This window comes from Copadichromis virginalis, linkage group LG6 (genome assembly GCF_057382275.1).
Source record: "Copadichromis virginalis isolate Kocher_CV1m ecotype Utaka linkage group LG6, C_Virginalis_male_GT1.1, whole genome shotgun sequence".
Taxonomy (NCBI): Eukaryota; Metazoa; Chordata; class Actinopteri; order Cichliformes; family Cichlidae; genus Copadichromis; species Copadichromis virginalis.
Window position 1 is genome coordinate 17,564,482 of NC_140623.1, and position 18,576 is coordinate 17,583,057.

General features: G+C 41.0%; 2 protein-coding genes across 5 annotated transcripts in view; one reads left to right on the forward strand and one right to left on the reverse strand.

Annotated features, from left to right (window-relative positions):
* Positions 1-18,576, forward strand: part of lrba (LPS-responsive vesicle trafficking, beach and anchor containing) — a 177,328-nt gene that overhangs the window by 96,364 nt on the left and 62,388 nt on the right. For 2 of the 4 annotated variants that reach the window (XM_085458994.1, XM_085458995.1), the window contains exons 37-40: positions 7,410-7,534; positions 7,879-7,893; positions 12,311-12,454; positions 14,229-14,365. In XM_085458994.1, the coding sequence (XP_085315120.1) occupies positions 7,410-7,534; positions 7,879-7,893; positions 12,311-12,454; positions 14,229-14,365 (421 nt within the window). The remainder of the gene's footprint in view (positions 1-7,409; positions 7,535-7,878; positions 7,894-12,310; positions 12,455-14,228; positions 14,366-18,576) is intronic. The other 2 variants (XM_085458996.1, XM_085458997.1) reach the window with 1 other exon arrangement.
* On the reverse strand, positions 15,459-17,324 carry mab21l2 (mab-21-like 2). Its single transcript, XM_085458999.1, has one exon. The coding sequence runs from the start codon at positions 16,915-16,917 to the stop codon at positions 15,838-15,840; it is 1,080 nt and encodes a 359-aa protein (XP_085315125.1). The 5' UTR covers positions 16,918-17,324; the 3' UTR covers positions 15,459-15,837.

Genomic DNA, 18,576 nt, shown 5'->3' on the forward strand with positions numbered 1-18,576 from the left:
GCTCGAGGCAAGGTAATTAGCATGCTAACTTTAGTAGCTATTTCTGCAATAAAATACACAGACATCAGACACAATGTCACGCTCTAATTTCATCACTTTATCACTTTATCTTCAAGTCCTTGCTTTTCTCTAACTTCCCGGTATCTTAGAAATGTTCGGGACTGCCAGTTGGAAGTATGACAGAAGGTCACGATACCAGAAAGAACAATTACACCACCCCTAGCTTCCTGCCTCGCTGCTCACAGCCAGGCAGGATTCAGTAGCAACTATCAGATTTATGAGTTTCATATACCTTAAGAAAGTATATGGCCTTGGTGGAGCAAGGTCACGATAAAAGGGTGCTGATCAATATCTGAATGAAAAGCCATTTGGGAAGTTTTTAGGGCTTTTCCCCTCCTTTCTCCCTGGATGCAATATCTGCAGAGTATCGATTGTTCCGGGGCCAGTAGTTAGTCAAAGGCTATCTCCTTTGACTAACCCCTTTGCAGCGTGTCAGCCCCCCTTCTTCCTCTTGATAGATTGGTATGCTTCCAGCCACTGTAATTACACCATGGGACCAGCAGGTCATTTATTTTGCTACTTTCAACATTCCCCCCCCCCCCCCCCATCCAAAAAAAATTGCCTTTATCTTTAGAATCCAGCACTTTGTCGTGCAGCTATAGGAGAAGAAAACGACACATAAAACAACAAGGTTCCCTCCTATAGAAAGGGTAGTATTGTGAAGACGAAGGATTGCCTTTACTTGTAGATTTACTTCACAGCCCCTGTGTCTGAGTTCAAGTTCAATCCGGATAAGTTTGACGGGTAAGCTCGGCGACGTTTAGAGTTAATTCTAGTTATTAATGCTGATACTAATATTAATGGGCTGAATTTTTAAAACAGTGGTTAAAAAATAAAAACAAGACTCTAACTGTATCTTCAGGGACTTCTTATTACTGAAGCATATTCAGGCTCAAACACTTCAGTCCACTTTGATAAACCTGTATAATCTAATTTAAAACTGTAATTCTTCCATAAATTGTTATTTTGCAATATGATAAAAATGATAAAATATGTATTTGTAAAGGGTAAATTTATGTGTGCACGTGCTGATGTTAATTGCATTTTCTTCCCTTCTCCAAATCGAGATAACTAACAGGGTCATTATAGTTACTGCTGCACTTGACACACACATGCACACACTCTGGATTATCAGTGGTGTAATGCACGCAGCCATATGATGGAGAGAGGGGAGGAGGTGCTCGTGAATAGGCGACAGCACTACATGAGGTTGTCGAGTGTTGTAGTGGTTCTTTGGGGCACTGAAGGAAAAAGCATAATAGACCTACTGTCTACATAGAGTGGAAAAGAGAGGAGAACATTTGCTACTAAGTTTCCCAAAAGATTGTTTGTAATTTGGTGTAATTTAAACGTAATAAACTGATGTATTATTTTAGAATTTTCCTTTTTTGTCCCGTAGAATTTGAAATCACCTGCCTTGTTTTGTTGCTTTAAAAGGAAAAGTTTTAAAACTGATATTTCACAAATGTCCTCTGCTTTTTATTTTAATGTCAGGCTCCTGAGTTAGTTTTGTCGTTCAAGGTGCGAGGTTAAACATGACCCCAAGTTTGTGTTATGAATGGGGACCTTCAGACTCCTTTGGGGGGGGGAAAGCCCTTTTCCTCAGACTTCCTATCTCAGCTGACCTTGAGCTTCTCCCCTATGTTTTTCTTTGGGGGAGCGGGTGTTAGAAATGTGGGTACGTGTTCAGATTTGTCACAGCATTCAAGATCAGCTCTGAAAGCTAGAGGTCAGAAGATTATTACAATGGGACAGTAATGGCAGAATTATGCAACTCCGGTCCAGTGGATGCCCTCATTACTTAGCAGTACTGATGATAAATGGCCTTAAATGCATGTTGTCAAAATGGCAGGAAAAATGTGACTCTTCATCAAAAATACAGATGGTACCACTTCATTGCTGTCACAGTGGAAGTCTGCGGATGCTATTTAGTATGTATTTGATATTTAGATGATACTTATCAGCAAAAAAAAAGGAGCTGAAGCTGGGAGCAGAAGCTGGACGGGTTTCCTTTAAATGTTTTCACAGCACGGTAAACGATCCTGTCTTTGGTCAATATTTACCGCTTTACTAATCCAGCACTTTTCCTTTTACGTCCCATGAAATCTGATATAATTAGTGTGTAATCATCTAGCCTTTGTTGGTGAATTTACTCTGAGTGTAATTGCTGCTAATTGGAAGCCTCACAGTAAGCTGATGGTAATTAGGGCTTGATTTGCATTATTTCATTTGGCTGCACTGCATTGTGGGGAGTCTGCAGCCTTTTGCCATCCACCCATGGGAGTGCTTTGATCCTCACAAGCTGGTGATGTTGCAGAGATGCAATATCATGCTCTCTTTTATCAGATCACTTTTTGAAAGCTCTTGGATGAATTGGAGTTAATTGGAAGGAGTGGTAGCGGCTTACGTTGTGCCAGTAATGAGAGCTTGAGCGCTCTGGTGTACTAGGGAGTGAACCCTAGGGTGATAAAAGCAAAGCAAGTGAACATACAGGGACTTTTCATAGATGTTAGGTAAGGAATTCACCCACATTGAAGGCTTTTACCTCTTTTTTTCCCTCTCTAAACATATTAATATTCTTTAATTAGATACGTTTTAATAATTTTCTCATTACGGCCCTCGTGTAATGTTGGGTTAAGCTTATATTAAAAAAAGACAAATTAAATGACTTTATACTGTGATTAATAGTAAGGATAGGCAAGATTACATGTGCACTGTCATTTAAGGGGATGAGATGGAAATGTCGTCGTGTCTGTGACCCTGGTATCACCTCTGGTGAATCTGGTAAACAACATTAGCAGAGGTAAATTAACATCCACATATGTAGATGGTGTCCTGTACACCTCATTGTAGCGGGAAGGATAGACATTGATGCACATGTAGAAAATCACTCCGGCAAGACTTAATCATGCCAAACAATTTCAGCGGGAAGGTATTTGGCCCCGTTTCATTTTAATTTGAGTCTGGAGAGCCCGTCGAGGCGATCGCTGCCACCGTTTGACAAAGAGCCAGTCCTCCAGCAACCAGTCCTCAACATGACAAATCCTCAATCTTCTTCGCTCTCTCCCGTTTCTTCTAAACACATGGTTTATGCAAATCAAAGCAAAATGATCTTGGGGATAGCAGCAATGTTTGAGCAATTTGAGGGCTGCCAATAGGAACTGGCATTAATATAAAATAAGCAAGGGAGGAAAATCTCCGGTGCATATGCAGGTCTCATTGACTGTATCCAAATGAATTTAGCAGAAAGGTTATGAATGACTGTTTGTGGCAAAGTGCAGTCGCTTGTGGTGATATATGAAAGTAGATTCACTCTGCGTGTCACGCACGCTGTGGTAAAGGTCATTTTATCATTTACATACCGTTTTTAATAGAAACCTGTGCGAACCTAGATTTCTCCTGCCTCTTTATTCATGTTCACCCCTAAAATGTAGAAAATGCTAAAATCAAGCAAAACATAATAGCGTCAGGAAGGCAGTTGGATGATTATTATTTATTTTTTTTGTATTTTCATATTTTAAAATAAAATAAAAAACAACAACAAAAACTGAAAATAGCAGCCCAAAAAAGCCCCAAAATAGTCCTCATTTCTCCTTGTCTTTAAATCCTGAATGCTGGCACAGAGCTAACTGTACTATCAGACTTTAAGGACTCGCAGACAGAATCTATTAACATGTTTAAATGCCACATTTATTAATAGTAAATAGGTACTTAGAAACCCAGAAATATCAGTAGTTTATGATTATTAATAGAGAGGGCATTATTCAAAATCTAAATCTTTATTTTGATTTTGGTACAATAAAATCAAAAGGACCATAAAGTCATATGCAGTCCTATTCAGAAAGTGTCAGCACATCTTATTAAACTTTTTTTCCATGGGCAAAATTTTTAAGAAGAGAATTTCTAATAAATAAACAGTATAAAAATATAAATATATATGTGTGTGTGTGTGTTACTGTATGTTGCCTAATTAAACTCTGCCTACTCACTAAGGGGATTATGGGTTAGTGAAGCATGCATGTGTAATAGTCAATAAAACAAAGTAAACAAAAGATATCCAGACTTAAAGGGTTAAGTTATGTATAAAAAGGGAAAAAAACACTTTGTATTTGGTTGAAATCACAATATTTGAGCTGGGAATAAGTGTTATAGACCTTTTATGGACAAATTCTTTCAAAACATGTTTAAATATTGTAATTTCACTCAACAGCCATCATATCGAGATCCTTAAATAACTTTGATTCTTGATTTTTATTTGGGTAGACGCCACTTGTGTGTGTATACATGGGAACAGTTAATAGTAGAAGAGGTAATATAATTCACTTAGCCCTCCACTTTTCTAAACTCCCCCCCCACAAATAAGCATTTCATTAATCCTGATGCAACCTCTTCATACTGACTGAATACGTCTCACAATTAAAGCATTTATTTATTATGTCACCTAACCGTGCCAGATCTACTTGGACTCGTCCTTTGTTTTGATGTAAATGGAGAATTTAGTAGCACAACTGAAATCTTAAAGAGCCCAACTAGTAAAATATTTCCTCGCAGTGGCGTTGATGGTTTGTGTTGAGTTGATTAAATTGGAGGGGTAGCTGTTCTGTTTACAGATTAGAGAGAAAAATCGGGGCTACACAAAAGGAGAAACTTGCACTCCATTTGTTCTGTGTGTTGGTAAACTTCCATCCAAAGATGTTTTTAAAAAAAGGAAAAAAGAAAGAAAAGAAGCTAAATAGAATTTACAGCCTCGCATAAAATTCTTGTGCAGTAGCCAATGTGGTCCACATTAGAAAAGCTTAGCATGGCTCAACGTTTCCTCCATAACGCACAAACACACAGCCCCATGTACGGCTTGAAAGCACTGGTGTATACAGCATGAAAGTACTGCTCATACTTGAAATCATGCACGCAGACGGCCTCTGATTCTCCCCCACTTTGATCAGCTGCTGGTGCTCACTTCCGGCTTAACGAGCGGGCCTTCCAGACACCTTTTTATGACCGAACTAATTACTAATTACACAAGTGGTTGGCGCGAGCCACAGCACAACGTGGGCCCTTTTGTTATTTTAATTGTTGTTATTTTGAAGAATGGTGCTTCAGTAAATTCTGCCAAGGATACCAGAGGAGGATGGATGAGCCCTGAATAATTTATTATCTTTGTGGAAACACACTCAGCTTGTGTTGGGGGGGGGATTGCATAGTGCTGTACATCTCCATTCTTGTTATAGCGGCGCTCGTATTGGGGATTGATGACGAGGTATCTTTCATCGTACGTCCACCTCTTCTAGCAGCCTATCATTAGGGCTTCCACTGTCGCCTCTGCCCTGGATGAATATGAGTGGCAAACGCAGTCCACTCCATGCTGTAACTAATTACTCCAGGCAATGGTTCCCCCTCCTGATGGATTAATGTGTATTGTGTGAACTGGACAGATCCCCACCTTCCATGAGATGAGAGACGAGCCCATCCCGATTCAGAGGCGCTTGCACAACCTTGATAATTATTTCCATAGATGAATGAAATTGCAGGCGGGATGATGAAGTGGCCATTTGCGTGCGGGGGCTATCACATGCAAACATAGAGCACAGGCTTTGTCACCACTGAGAAATCTGGTCCTGCACAGATCTCTGTCCCCAGCGTCGGTCTAGCTTGCATTCAGCACACACACGCTCGCTTTCAATTCACAGCTCTGAATATACAACATCAATATTCATTTTCTCCAGTTTTTGGTTTCATGGCTAAACATTTTCATGCATTATTTCTATCTACTCTACTATAAATATATGCCGAACAGCTGCCACTGTCCACTTGTCAGCCGTTTGAGACTGATTTTTTTCCTCCCCTTTTTAAAAAAAATCTAGATAAATCAAATAATCAGTGGTTTTCATTAGCTAGGGCGTGCAGGGTTTTAAAGGACCTGCTTGGAAATTGTATTTATTTTCTTGCGTATAGCTCTTTTCCCTTTTAGAGGCCCCTGTGTGATCATTGGTGTTGGACTGAAGATTTGTGAGGAGCTCCCGGCCGGAGCGGCGTTCAGTAGTAGATCGCATAAAGCATGCTGGGGTTCTCCCGTCGTAGCCAATGCCACTGAAACCATAAACCGTGTCTTCCTACAACTTTAACCTTCGCACAATTCACTTCAGCCTCTTATGAGCAAAAGGTTTTTATAAATTTTTACTTCGTAATGTTTAAGGATTGCTTTTTGTCATCACTGATGACTTAAAGTAGACTTGGTTTTACTGGCTTCTAGGATCAACATAGTCAAAGATGTAACATGTAAATGTAATGAGAGCAGATGGATTCTGCTGATTAATAAGATGTATTTTTCACACACCAGAGAAAACATTTACATTACCTCACTAACGGCGAAGCAGCTCTCTAAACTCAGTTCAGTGACATCAGCGTAATGCCAGATGAGAATTTCTATACTTCCTAATTTTTCCCCTTTGAAACATTTAGTTCAAGAAAAAGGACTATTTGACTTGAGTCAGTTAGGATTTAGTTTCACTAAATAGCCAACAACATGTTATTTTTTCCTCCAGTCTGAGTTTTTCATCATTACATTTAAACAGTTACAGTTTTTCTTGCTGCCTAGTTACCAAAGGAACTGATTTCCTAATAAAAAGAAGAGAAATAAAAGCACCTAAACAGAACAAAACGACTGCTGCGACGCTTTGTTGTGCCTTCAGTCTCTTGATTTTACTAATATTTTAAATAATAAAAATAGAAGTTCTTATATAGCCTGCGTCACAGTCCTCATTAAAAGTTAACACTTTCCTTTCCTTGAGAGCAGAATAATTACTGATCAGTTCTGGTAAAGGATGATGTACTTCGGGGACAAATATTGAACTCATAGACATTGATTAATATTGGTAATGCTAACCATCCTAGTTTTTGTAATGGCCTTTCCGTATCATGCTAGCTATAACTCTGACAAGAGGTGTCCTGCTGGGCTTGGGATGAGCCTGGAATGAAAGTGCGTGCCACAACAGTGTGTGCAAAATGATCGCACTGTCGTTTACTCTTTGAACTGTGATGGCGCACACTTACTCAGCTCCTCTTCCCAAAGAGCGAATCAAAAGAGGGGGATAAAACTAAAAAAAGAGAGCACCTTTGCTTCTGGGATGGAGAGCCTCATTGTCAGGGGCAGGGATACAATAATGTGGGATTTCAGCTTGTGTGTAAGTGAATGTTTTTTAAAGACAAATTCTAAGAGTTTGGTGGGGGGGAGCCCTCCAAACACAATGCTGGCTTTATGTATGCTTGCTCGGACCAAGTGCTAATGCTGGGTTGCTATACCATGCTGGCTGGTAATTGCTAACACATGTGCTACCTCTGTCTCGTTGCAGCAGGCCGAGGGACTTCTGGCGCCTAGACTACTGGGAGGACGATTTAAGACGGCGACGTCGTTGCGTCAGGAACCCCTTTGGATCCAGTCACTCAGAAGCTACGCTCAAAGCTGTGGCTGAACATGGTCAGTCTCATCCACCAGGTTTTTGTGCCCCCCCCCCCCCTCCCCCGCCTGTTCATAGCACAGCCTTTCTTACTCATTTGGTGGTAGCACCAGCTACAAGGCAATAAAAATTAGTCCTCACACTGCAATAAACGATTTATTGTACCACAAAACGGAGGAGAAGAAAAACACCCACATTTGAATTTCACACACAGGTAATTTCATACACAGCCACCCATTATGCAAAACCGAACTACCGCCTTCGTATTGGCTTGCTTTATTCAGAACATGTTTAACTGAGATGTTGTGGATAACATGACGTATTGAATTTTATTTATTCTTTTTTTTTCTTGGCTGCATAACAGTGGCTGATATAAGTGGTAAGTAACATTCACTCAGCCTCATATTTTCTTTTTTTCACCTTTCGAATGAAGGATCACTGTCGGATTTGAACTTTTCATTTCAGGAAGATTTTTAGAGTTGAAATTAAATGTATATAATTTTTCATATTAATCAAACCATCCATTAGGTCCTTGTTTGTTTTGGTGTTTGTTTTTTTTGCTAGCCTTAAAAGAAGCCACACCCATTAAGATAGAAGTGTTTGATCACAGGATGAAGGTAATCGGTCAGAACAACTTTGTGTCCAATCACTCAACCCACTAAAGGAGAACACAGACCCCAGCAATGCCAGCAAACCCCCCCCAAACATGATAGAACCTCCTGTGCTAAGACTTTGGCTTTTGCTATTAATTTGTCACTAATATGTGTAAGTCATGTCTAATATTATTTAACAGTAAACATTGTGCCGGTCCTTCAAGTTTATTAGAATGCTAGCAAAAACGCAAATTGGAGTTGAAGAAAGGCCTCAGTTACTGATAATTTTACATGGTCTGGGATAATCAGTTCTGACAGTGAACACCAACAACACTGACTTCTTTTTTTCCTTTACCACTATAATGTAGACCCCCCCCCCCCCCCCCCCCATCTTTGTCTGATTACAAGATTAGTTATCAGCTAACAGCAGAGTCTAAGTCACACATTCCTGCAGGAAAAAGTGCATATAATCCTTCATTTTTTGCAAGTATCCAGCTCATCCCTGGCGTTTACATCAAGATTAACCAGCACAATCAATTGCCTTCTCCTAAAAAAAATAAAATAAAAAAATAGAAAGATGGACATTTCCGAGCCAAAAATGTCCTCGGTGTGTCACCTGCAAAACTACCCTTTAAATGCGTTATCATTCTTAAAGACAAATGGCAGGTGTGACAGGATTCAATAAGAATACGATCTAAAAGCAATAAATGTTTGGGAACCCCAGATCCTGGGAGACCTCTGCTCTGCAGTAATGGCTGCAGTGTGGAGGCAGCTGGGGAACGAGGCCAGAGTCCAGCTGGTTGCTGTTCCTCTGCAGCAATGCTCCAAATTTTTACTTTCTGTTTGAATTCCTCAGTGTTTTCCCTTCAGCTAAGTAACGGCAGAGAACAGACATACTCATGCTCTATCGTTGCCTTTTTAAAAAACATTTTTTAGTAGAGGAAAAGACATTCACATGGAAGGAGTTCCTTATGTTTTGGTTATTCAGGTATTCGGTCTGGTATTCTGCTATATCTAAAATAATTTCAGCTCATGTGCTCTATACATCCATCACTGGTGGAAGAAGACAAATTCCTGCAAACAATATTTAGTTTCAAAGTCAAGCCTGTGTAAAAATAGCCAGCGGCCAGTTTTGGAAAGACTGCGCTGCCTCCTGAGAGTATACTACCTGGATAAACTATGGGAATATATCATTAAAATAACTCTTTGACAGTGAAGCCTGACGGCATACATTTTCTGATGTAACCTTTTGTCTTGTTTTAGTCAACCCGACATTTGTTACGGAAGTGCAGCTCGGGATGAGAACGCAGGGCTGAGTTTTCAAACAGAGCACAAAGGTCATATCTGGCTGTAATTATATTCATCAGATGCAGAAGGGAAAATGCAGTCTCGCTCCCTAAGAAAATATTTAGCATAAGATCAAGCCTGAATTTACCCTCATTTGCTAGCTACCTGTGGCAGTGCTTTTCACATCTCTTACATAATCAGAAAATTGGAAGCAACGAGGGGGAAAAATGCAGTTTTTACTTGTTGATATATTCTAAAAGCATTTTATTTTCCATTAATCATGCTTTGCTCTTAAGATTGGGGAAATATGTGCAAAAAAAAAAGCATTTCTGTGTTAAAGATATAGACAACTGTTATCATTCATACAGTGCCAAGATGATTTCCACAGGAGAGTGTGTGGCTGCCAGTAGGGCTTGAGTAGGCTGTTATGTATTTACAGCTGGAAAGAACCATCTTTTCTAGGGATTGATTTGGTCTGGTCCCGGGCCCGTGTACCAGAGGTGGCAGAGTAAATACCTGAAGACTAATGTCTCTGTTCTGGTAATCAATACTCGCCTCATGACCACACTCCTGGCTACGCTCCCGTTAAAAACAAATTTGTTAATTCTGACAATTTAATTGCCGCGACCATGCATGCCTTGTGTTGTATAAGCAGGTAGTTGAACCTCTCAGCGAGGGAAAAGGGGTCCTGGAAAGAGTGTAACCAGTTGGGATTTATGTACATTTCTGCTCCCTGCGTGATGAGTGATGAGGTTGAAGTGCCGTGGATTTTTTTCTTAATGTGGCACTCCCGCTCCACGCATAGCTTGTAATCACGGCATAATTTAAAAGCATTACAGTGATTAACAAGATGGTAAAAGCCGTGATGTTAAAGCTAAAGTTGTGTTATTTTAATTCCCTTTTCTTTTTTTTCTTTTTCTTAAAGTTCTTAAAAAAAGAAAAAGTGTGTGTGTGTGTGTGTGTGTGGGGGGGGGGGGGGGGTGGAGAAGTTGTTTCATAAGTATTAGAACAGTTGTAGTTCATTTTAGTTAATTTCATATTGTTGTCACACACACACACACACACACACACACACTCTGTGGGTTAAATTCCAGGCTGAATGTTTGTACACTAAAGCTGAAGTTCCGTTTCATGAGTTTGTATGCTCCACATAATTCCCACGCACGCACGCACGCACGCACACACACACACACACACACACACACACACACACACACACACGTCATATTCAAAAAAGAGAAAAAGTTACCTACTTTAAGAACTGGGAGGCTGGCACACAGCTTGTCACTTATGTCCACTTTTATGTATCTGGTGATAAGTGATGTAACTTTAGCCAAAATAGCTCCTAATGGACTCACACACACCCACAATATGCTGAGTTGTCATTATTTGTGTTGCATGTACTTCAGCGAATAGACTAAAGAGCTATTTATAAGCTGTTTGAGGTTTTCATGGCTTGATACTGTGCGCTAGTGCCGTCTTAATATGAGGGGGAGGATAATTGCTGAGCATGCAATGCATAGAAGTTCAAATACATTTCTGTTTTTAAGCTCCTCTGACAAGTCCCCTGTCCACTTGCTTGGTGCGAATACAATGGCATGTGGTACGTATTAGGGGAGCTGGTAGTAATTTCAGTGCTGCTAACTAAAGAATCCTCCAGGGAGGCTTAATTACAGGAAGGCCATTCTAAATATCAGTGAGCTGCATATTTTCCATGACAAGAGATTTTTTAGCCGCGCTCGTCTAGCGGTTTCAAAGTGTACGGCTACACGGCACGGCTGTGCATTTTTAGGAAGTGCAATTGATCTCCACCGCAATCCCAGGTGGTGATGACAAAAAATCCCCTGGATATGCGTTCAGCGACTCGCCAGACTGAACGTGGTTACTTGCAGCTGAGTGCTGGATTAGAACACAAAGTCGTGCACAGAAGCAGTGAAAGCACTCTCTGTATTGCCAGCTATGTTTACAAATGTAGAAGACTTGCCAGCCAGTCTTTGTGTTGTGAACTTGCGTCTGTGGATCTTTACCATGCACCGCTGGGGAAGTACGGGGCTCTGTAAATGTTTGCAGATTTGCAGATTTTTTTGTCTTTTTAAATAATGTATTTGGAATCTCAAGTTGTGTCGGCTAAAATCAAAACGGGAAGTGTGTGACCATCATTTTGTTTAAATGTGTCTGAAAAGCCTGAGTGTGAAGTTGTGTTTGTTATGCTTCATGGTAAATGGGGGAAAAATCCAGTTAGGGTTGTGTTTGCATTTGGGTTTTGTCTCGTGTTGTTCGTAGCTGTGACTGTCTGAAAATGCAGTGCACGTGAGCGCTGCACTGAACCGCTGCATCGAGGTAAAGACTCAAATGCAAATAGTTGCATTAGGGTAAACACACCATATGCTCACTTCAGTGAAAAAAAGCAAAAAACATAACATCCAGATCATATTAAAAAACTTGCCTTATCTTACTAAAAGGCCTCAGATTGTTCTTCATTTTGTAAAACATAAATTAATTATGTTCTGAAAATGAAATATAAGATTTTACTTGGAGTTGAATCTTGAAGAAGACTGTTGACAATTGATTTTAATTGATTTTAACAAAGAAACAAACACTTTTATTTTCACTGTGTGATAATGGATACAAATAACTAGTCCACTGTTATTTTTACTGTGTGTAAGGGGATTGCTTATAAGAGCTGTTTTTTCTTTTCTTTTTTAAAAATGTGCATCAATTTCTTTTTTTTTTTTTTTTTTTTTTTTAAATCGACTTGATGTGAAAGCTTTTGTGTCCTTAAACTCTCATAAAATAAAGTCTGATGCATTCGTGTCGTGTCAATCTACAGTATGAAATACAACCTTGACTTTTATGCTGTAATTACTTCAAATGCAAAATAAGATGGCTCTTTCCCCCTCCTGCTTCCCACTCTAGCATCCGAGGACGATATTCTCAAAGGCAAGCAGTCCATCAGGAGCCAGGCTCTGGGAAATCAAAACTCAGAGAGCGAGGCATCCCTCGACGGAGATGATGACACTCTGTCGTCACTAGAGGACAAGGACCTGGAGAACGTCACAGGTAAAGAAGCAGCTCGTGTTCGCCACCTCCCATACCTGCTCCTCGGTCATTCCCCCACCTCCCTGCTTGTGTTTGTGTCTGTGTTGTAATTTTCCCCCCTGCAGTTCAGACCAAATAAAGAAATGGCGGCACTGTAGTTTGAGTTTTTGCTACATGTGCAACTCTGATTTACTGCATTGAATACGAGGAATCTATACACGAAACAAATCCAAACAGTGTCTTCCTTATCTTCCAAAGCAGGCTGTGATTTTCCAATATGACCTTGGTGTTTTATTATATTGCTGTGCTTCTTTTTACATTCATACTTGAGTAATTTGTGTGTACAGCTCCTTTATAAACAAAGGAAAACCAGCTTTTTAATGAGCATACATCACTTTCTCATAGCACACTGGAGTGCTAGTGCCACCATGGCATCTTAACTTTCCTGCCTCTGCCAATGGAGGTCTGCTTTACAAACATACTGTACACACACAGGCACACACACCGGCCCAAGCAGCAACTCTAAACATTTTTTTATCTGGCAGTAGCAGCTTACCCCAGGATAGCTCTTTTCAAATGAGGTATTATCTGATTGAAGGAGGGTAGTTTTTCCTTTTGATAAAACTTCAAATTCCCTCCATGTGAGCCTGGTCAGCTATTGCAGCTGCAGAATGAGAATGAGATTCCAGTTCACGATGTTGCCCCACCTCCTTTTTTTAAATGTCTGTTATTTAAATAATCTTCATTTAATAGGCCTATTGCCGTGTAATCCGCATATTATGCGCAGCGACAGCGCTCAGCAGACTAAGCTGCAGTAATTGGGCTTAGAGTGCTATAAAAATAATGCATCTGGATGACAATGGGATTAAACACTGAATCCTGTCTAATCGTGTGATTTATCCCGCGAGAAGTGCGTAGAAGTTGTCGGGAGAGGTTTAGCTGTGCTCTTAAGCAGCTGTCTGCTCCAGGTGTAATTGAATGTCTTTGAGTGAACGGAACAAAAAATGTTATTTCAACCCACGGATAACATGTCAGTACTCACGGGGTTCACGACAGGCAAAGGGATGACTATATACATATCTGTTTATTCCATCCGTGTGCGAGAGCGCGAGGGTGCTCGGGGAAATCAAGCCCGCAGCTCCGCGGCGCACATCTGCAAATACAATGGCTCATATGCGCAGAGCCGGGCAGAGCTTCCACCCACAGCTCCCCTGAGCCAGGCTCTCATTGTCATACTGGCATAAATTAAGATTGATGAGAGATGAAATACAGCTTCTCCCAGAAGCCACCGATCAATGGATCCTGATGAACAGTCAGTTTTGACAGTTGTGACGCAAAGTAGTATTTTAATCAGTCATTTTTTTTGAGTGTTTTCGGCTTTTTTTTTGCCCCACACCGTTTTATTACATAAAGTAAAAACACGTGTTGGTGAACTTCTATTGTTTCGTGTGTGTTGGTTTTGTCTTAAATTTGCCAATAAAACGCTGATTATTTTAAACAACCGAAGCATTTTGTTTTTTAAAAACATGGCAGCTTTATTGTAAAAGTAATACCGTGGAAGTTGGTTACTGCGCGATTGTGCGTCAGCTTTAAAAGTGGTCAGACGTTAACGTTATCTTTACCGTTTACCATGATTAACTTTCACGAATTAACCAGATCCCTGGTTTGTTTTTAACTTTTCCATCAGGTTGGATTCTTTTGATTTTCCTTTTTACAGCTTCGCATTAGCGCTCAGTGGTCCCCCAGTTTGACGTTCTCGTTTTGTGACCGGCCTGTGTCTCTGTCCGTCCTCCAGGCCCAGTAAACATGAGCACCAGCGCTCAGCTCGTGGCTCCGGCTGTGGTGGTAAAAGGCACCCTGTCCATCACCGCCTCCGAGCTCTACTTCGAGGTGGATGAAGAGGAGCCCAGCTTCAAGAGCATCGATCCAAAGGTAAGGGACTCAAGCTCCATTGACCATGTTTCTCACGGTCACTTACAGAAGATATGCTTGGATTTCCGATAGGCCCTGCTGGCATCTAAATGTCACACAGAAGCTTGTGTGTTTTTATGTCCGCTTTGTTTTAAAATTAATAAAATATTTTTTTTAGTTCATTTGTAAGCTTTTCTAAACATTTGCTAAAGAGGAGACGCGGTTGAAGTTACCATAAGGTTGGATTCCAACTGCGTCTGTGTTTTATTTTCTCTTTACAGTGGTTTCTGGATTCTATGAAACTCATTTTATTTTCCCATGAAAGTTTTTTAAGTTTAATTTAAAAAATAATCTTTATTGGTAGAACATTGTTATAACAGCTAATTTAGCAATTGTATCATGTAAGTGTGCAGCATTTGTTTCATCACTATAAGAAAAACACAAGTTGAAATTGCATTAAATTATGCTCTGAGTTGAAAATAAAAATGATTTAAATTTGTTTTAGTAATATTGGTCAGTAAGAGGAGTGCTGACCTACAGGTGGCTGTTTGTTGTCAGTGTATGGTGGGTGTTGGCTAAGACTCTGTAAAATTATCATATTTATTTAAGTGTTATTTTAATAAAATCCACATTTAGTTGGGTGTTGTTTTATATCAGAAATATGTGGATGAAAACATGGAGAATGCCATAAATATGGCAATAAAGGTTTCAAATAGTAAAATCAGTTCATTACTAGATTTTTTTTTTTCTCACTCTGCTGTAGGCCCTGTGCTTGTACCACTGTCCAAACAGAGCACAGATGCTCCCAGACCTACACATTAACACCAGAGCCTGGATTTACATTCATTTAAAAAACAACAATCCAAAAAAATCCAATCCCGTTGAGCTTGGCACTCTTACAATAACTTATGGCCTAAAATGGGCCTTTTAAAAATAAAAACGTAAAAAAAATAAATAAATTGCTAAATCATATTAATCTTTTTTCTGCCTGTGTTTCATCAACTTAAATTTTGTCCTGTGATTTTTTTTTTTTTTTTTTTTTTTAAGCTAAAGTGAAACAGATTTGCAAAGTTGCCATCTCAGCTGTCCAAAGACGTCCAAACATGAGGCCAAGTTGTAATTTAATTTGCAACATTTTATTAACATTTCTTCTTTAAGTCACATAATGGAAAAAAAAATGAACTTGGCACGCTACATTTTCTTCTTTCACTTAACGAGTTTTGTGCATATATTTAAATAAAAGTTTCTTCACTTTGTGAAAACATTTAAAGAAGACAACTAAAATTTATTACATTTATTTGAAACTGTACCTTCACTTTCTCTCGGCAGGGGCCCAATTGCTCCATTTATTATTCAACAAAAGTGGGGGTTTTGTTTGTTCGCTTCATTATTTTCTTGCTGATTTTCTTTTCACATTTCTTGGAGACTCGGTTGAAGAATAGTCTTTGAATTTTATCCCAAAAATGTCCTTCGCTGCAGTCTTGACAACCAGTTTATAATTTGTCCAAACTTTTAGCGTTGGTGAGGATTTCCCTCGCTAGTCTCCATGTCTGCTTAGCAGCAACCTCCAGGGCTGAGTGAGGCTTTCCCTGAAACAAGTCCAAGTTTGGCAAGAAGTAGTGGGGACATCTGCGGCATTGCAGACAGGATATGAGTTGCAGCAGGATACCATTGAGTCGGTCTCCGAGGCAAGACTCGTCCCAGTCGGTCTCTCTCGGGTGTTTCTCGCACTCGTACAGCAGCAGGGTCTTCATGTGGTAGTTGTTGAGGGGCTGTCCCGGCAGCTCCAGGTGACGGTCCCTCAGAGTCTTGAGGATGGACAGACACTTCTTCCTGCAGCCTCCCATTAGCAGCCTGTTCTCGGCCTCGCTGAACTGGAGGACCCAGGCGTCGCTCTCTGCGGAGCTCTGCTTCCCCGTTAACGAGTAGCACTCTTTGGAGAGCAGGTTAAAGCCCTCGGCTTTCACTTCTGCTACCCTGTTAGGGCCGGGCCAGGGGATGTGGGGCATGGGCCACTGAGCTGCACTTCTAGGCCAAATCCCAGTGCACTTGAATGCGGGGGTGATTTGCACCACGTACCTCTCCCTGATCCGTAGTTTGACCTCGCTGGTGTCGGCGACCATCTTTACCACGTCACGGTAGCTGCATTTATCCACGGCCTGTGCCACCAGAGTCTGAAATCTTGAGCGGATCTTTCTGGCTGATAGGTAGCCCGAGGCTGTGATGAACTCGACCCACAGCGACATGCTCCTTTTGCGGCCATCGCTCAGCTTCAGCACCGCGCAGCCGGGCAAGGAGCCGTCATCCACAAAGTTGAACACCCCCATCTGGTTAAGGTAAAGCACCACCTCAAACTCATTGGGGGAGATGACCTCCATCCCCTCGTAGCGCGCATCTATCTCACTGAGGGAGCTGATGAAGCGGGGTTCCTGCACTTCCACCTCTTTCAGGACATCGGACACCACTTTACAAACCTCCCTTATAGTCTTCGCAATGGCCGCTTTGCGAGCTTGGCATCTGTCGTTGTAATATTTGTTAAGCTGGTAAACCAGCTTTGCCTGCGTCGCAATCATGTTCGGGCAGAGGTCCGGGCTGTACACCGGAGAGTCGCAGTAATTTGACGGATCCAATGCTTACCGGTAAAGCCAGAGGCAAACGCTCACCGTGCAGGAAAAATGTGTAATCAAAGTTTTTTTTTTCTCCTTGCTTTTGCAGCGGATGGACGTCAGTGTGAGGAGGAGGAAACGGATAGGGATGCAACGTAATAGCTTACTAAATATCAGTCCAAGACATGAGCACTTCCAGCACAGCTAAGAAGATTCATATTCAGGTTGTAGGTCACCATCCGTTTCCCGGACTGTAGACGCTAAAGGCTAAAACGCCGCGTATGACCACTCATCTCTTCTTGCTCTTATTCTCTCCTCTGTGCCCCCGCTCACTTTTCGTCCACACTCAGCTTTGAGCTGGATTTGTGTACTTTATGAATGGTTCCTTTAGAAGAGTGAAGGGGGTCGGGCTTCTCCTCCTGCAATCATGTGCAGAGCTGTCAGTGCAGGCAGCCAATCAGAGCTGCCAGAGGCAGACGGTCCTGCAGGAGAGCTCCAGTTCGCTTCGACAGCATCTGGGCACACGGTGCATGCAGTCCAGCGCTCCCCAAGTCGACACAGGAAAACACAAACCTTTAGGTTTATACTTCATATGCCGGTGTAAACTCTCCGCGCCGACAGTAAAACATTTTTTTTCCACGACAAGTGCTGCTCCTTTACGCGCAGCTTCTCCTGCATTTTGAGGATTGAGATTTTGAATCTTTAACTTAACAGCTGCTTGCATTCTGCAGATAAGTGCCTCGCTATTTCTCCTAGTTTTTAATTTAACAAGTTTCTTTCTCTATCTTACAAAAATAAAAATGCCACTCCGACTTCCAAGGCTCAGTAATCGCAACGTCTATAGGCTTTTGCGCCACTTTCTTCATAAAAAACTCTTGATCATCGCTGACTTAATTTTTTTTTATACTCGGGGTTTTGCGGATTTTGGGCGTATTCTCCATGTTTTGAATTAGACACCTAACACCAGGTATGATCTGCTGGTATTATTTTGTGAAATAAAAGTGAAAATTCTTTTATTCCCTCTTCATCTGAAATCAATCCCAATTCTCCTTACTTTGTGAAAATCGATTTTTTTAATATCACATCCATGGGTCATTTTCTTTTAATTAATTATTATGTGTGTTTTTCTTCTTGCTGATTAATCTCCGATCGACACAGTTTTGTCGGTGTATTGTTTGCTGGGATAAATGTGTCCAATGCACCTGCAGCTTCCCCTCTGAAGCTCTTTAGTGACGCGAACGAAACCAAAACGGCCCCAACGACTTTTCCTAAACCTGATGAGCTGTTTAACTAATCAAGTGATGTATTTTTGGGATTGGTTTAGCATCTTTTACACAGCCAGTACACAACATTGTGTCTAGTTAAATAACTTATTCAGCGTGTGTGTGTGTGTGTGTGTGTGTGTGTGTGTGCGCGCGCGCGTCTTCCCTAACACACTTCCCTCACACACCGCCCGTGGCTTGATCGCCGTGAACCCTGACCATATACTGAATAATTTAACTAGAGGTCTTTGCGTAGACATCCCTTTGTCACCGCGTGTTGGAGAACTAAAGAAGCCATTACATCCTCTCACAGACGAGAGGCTGGGGTGTGAGGGCATGTTTAAGCAACATGTAATATTTAGTC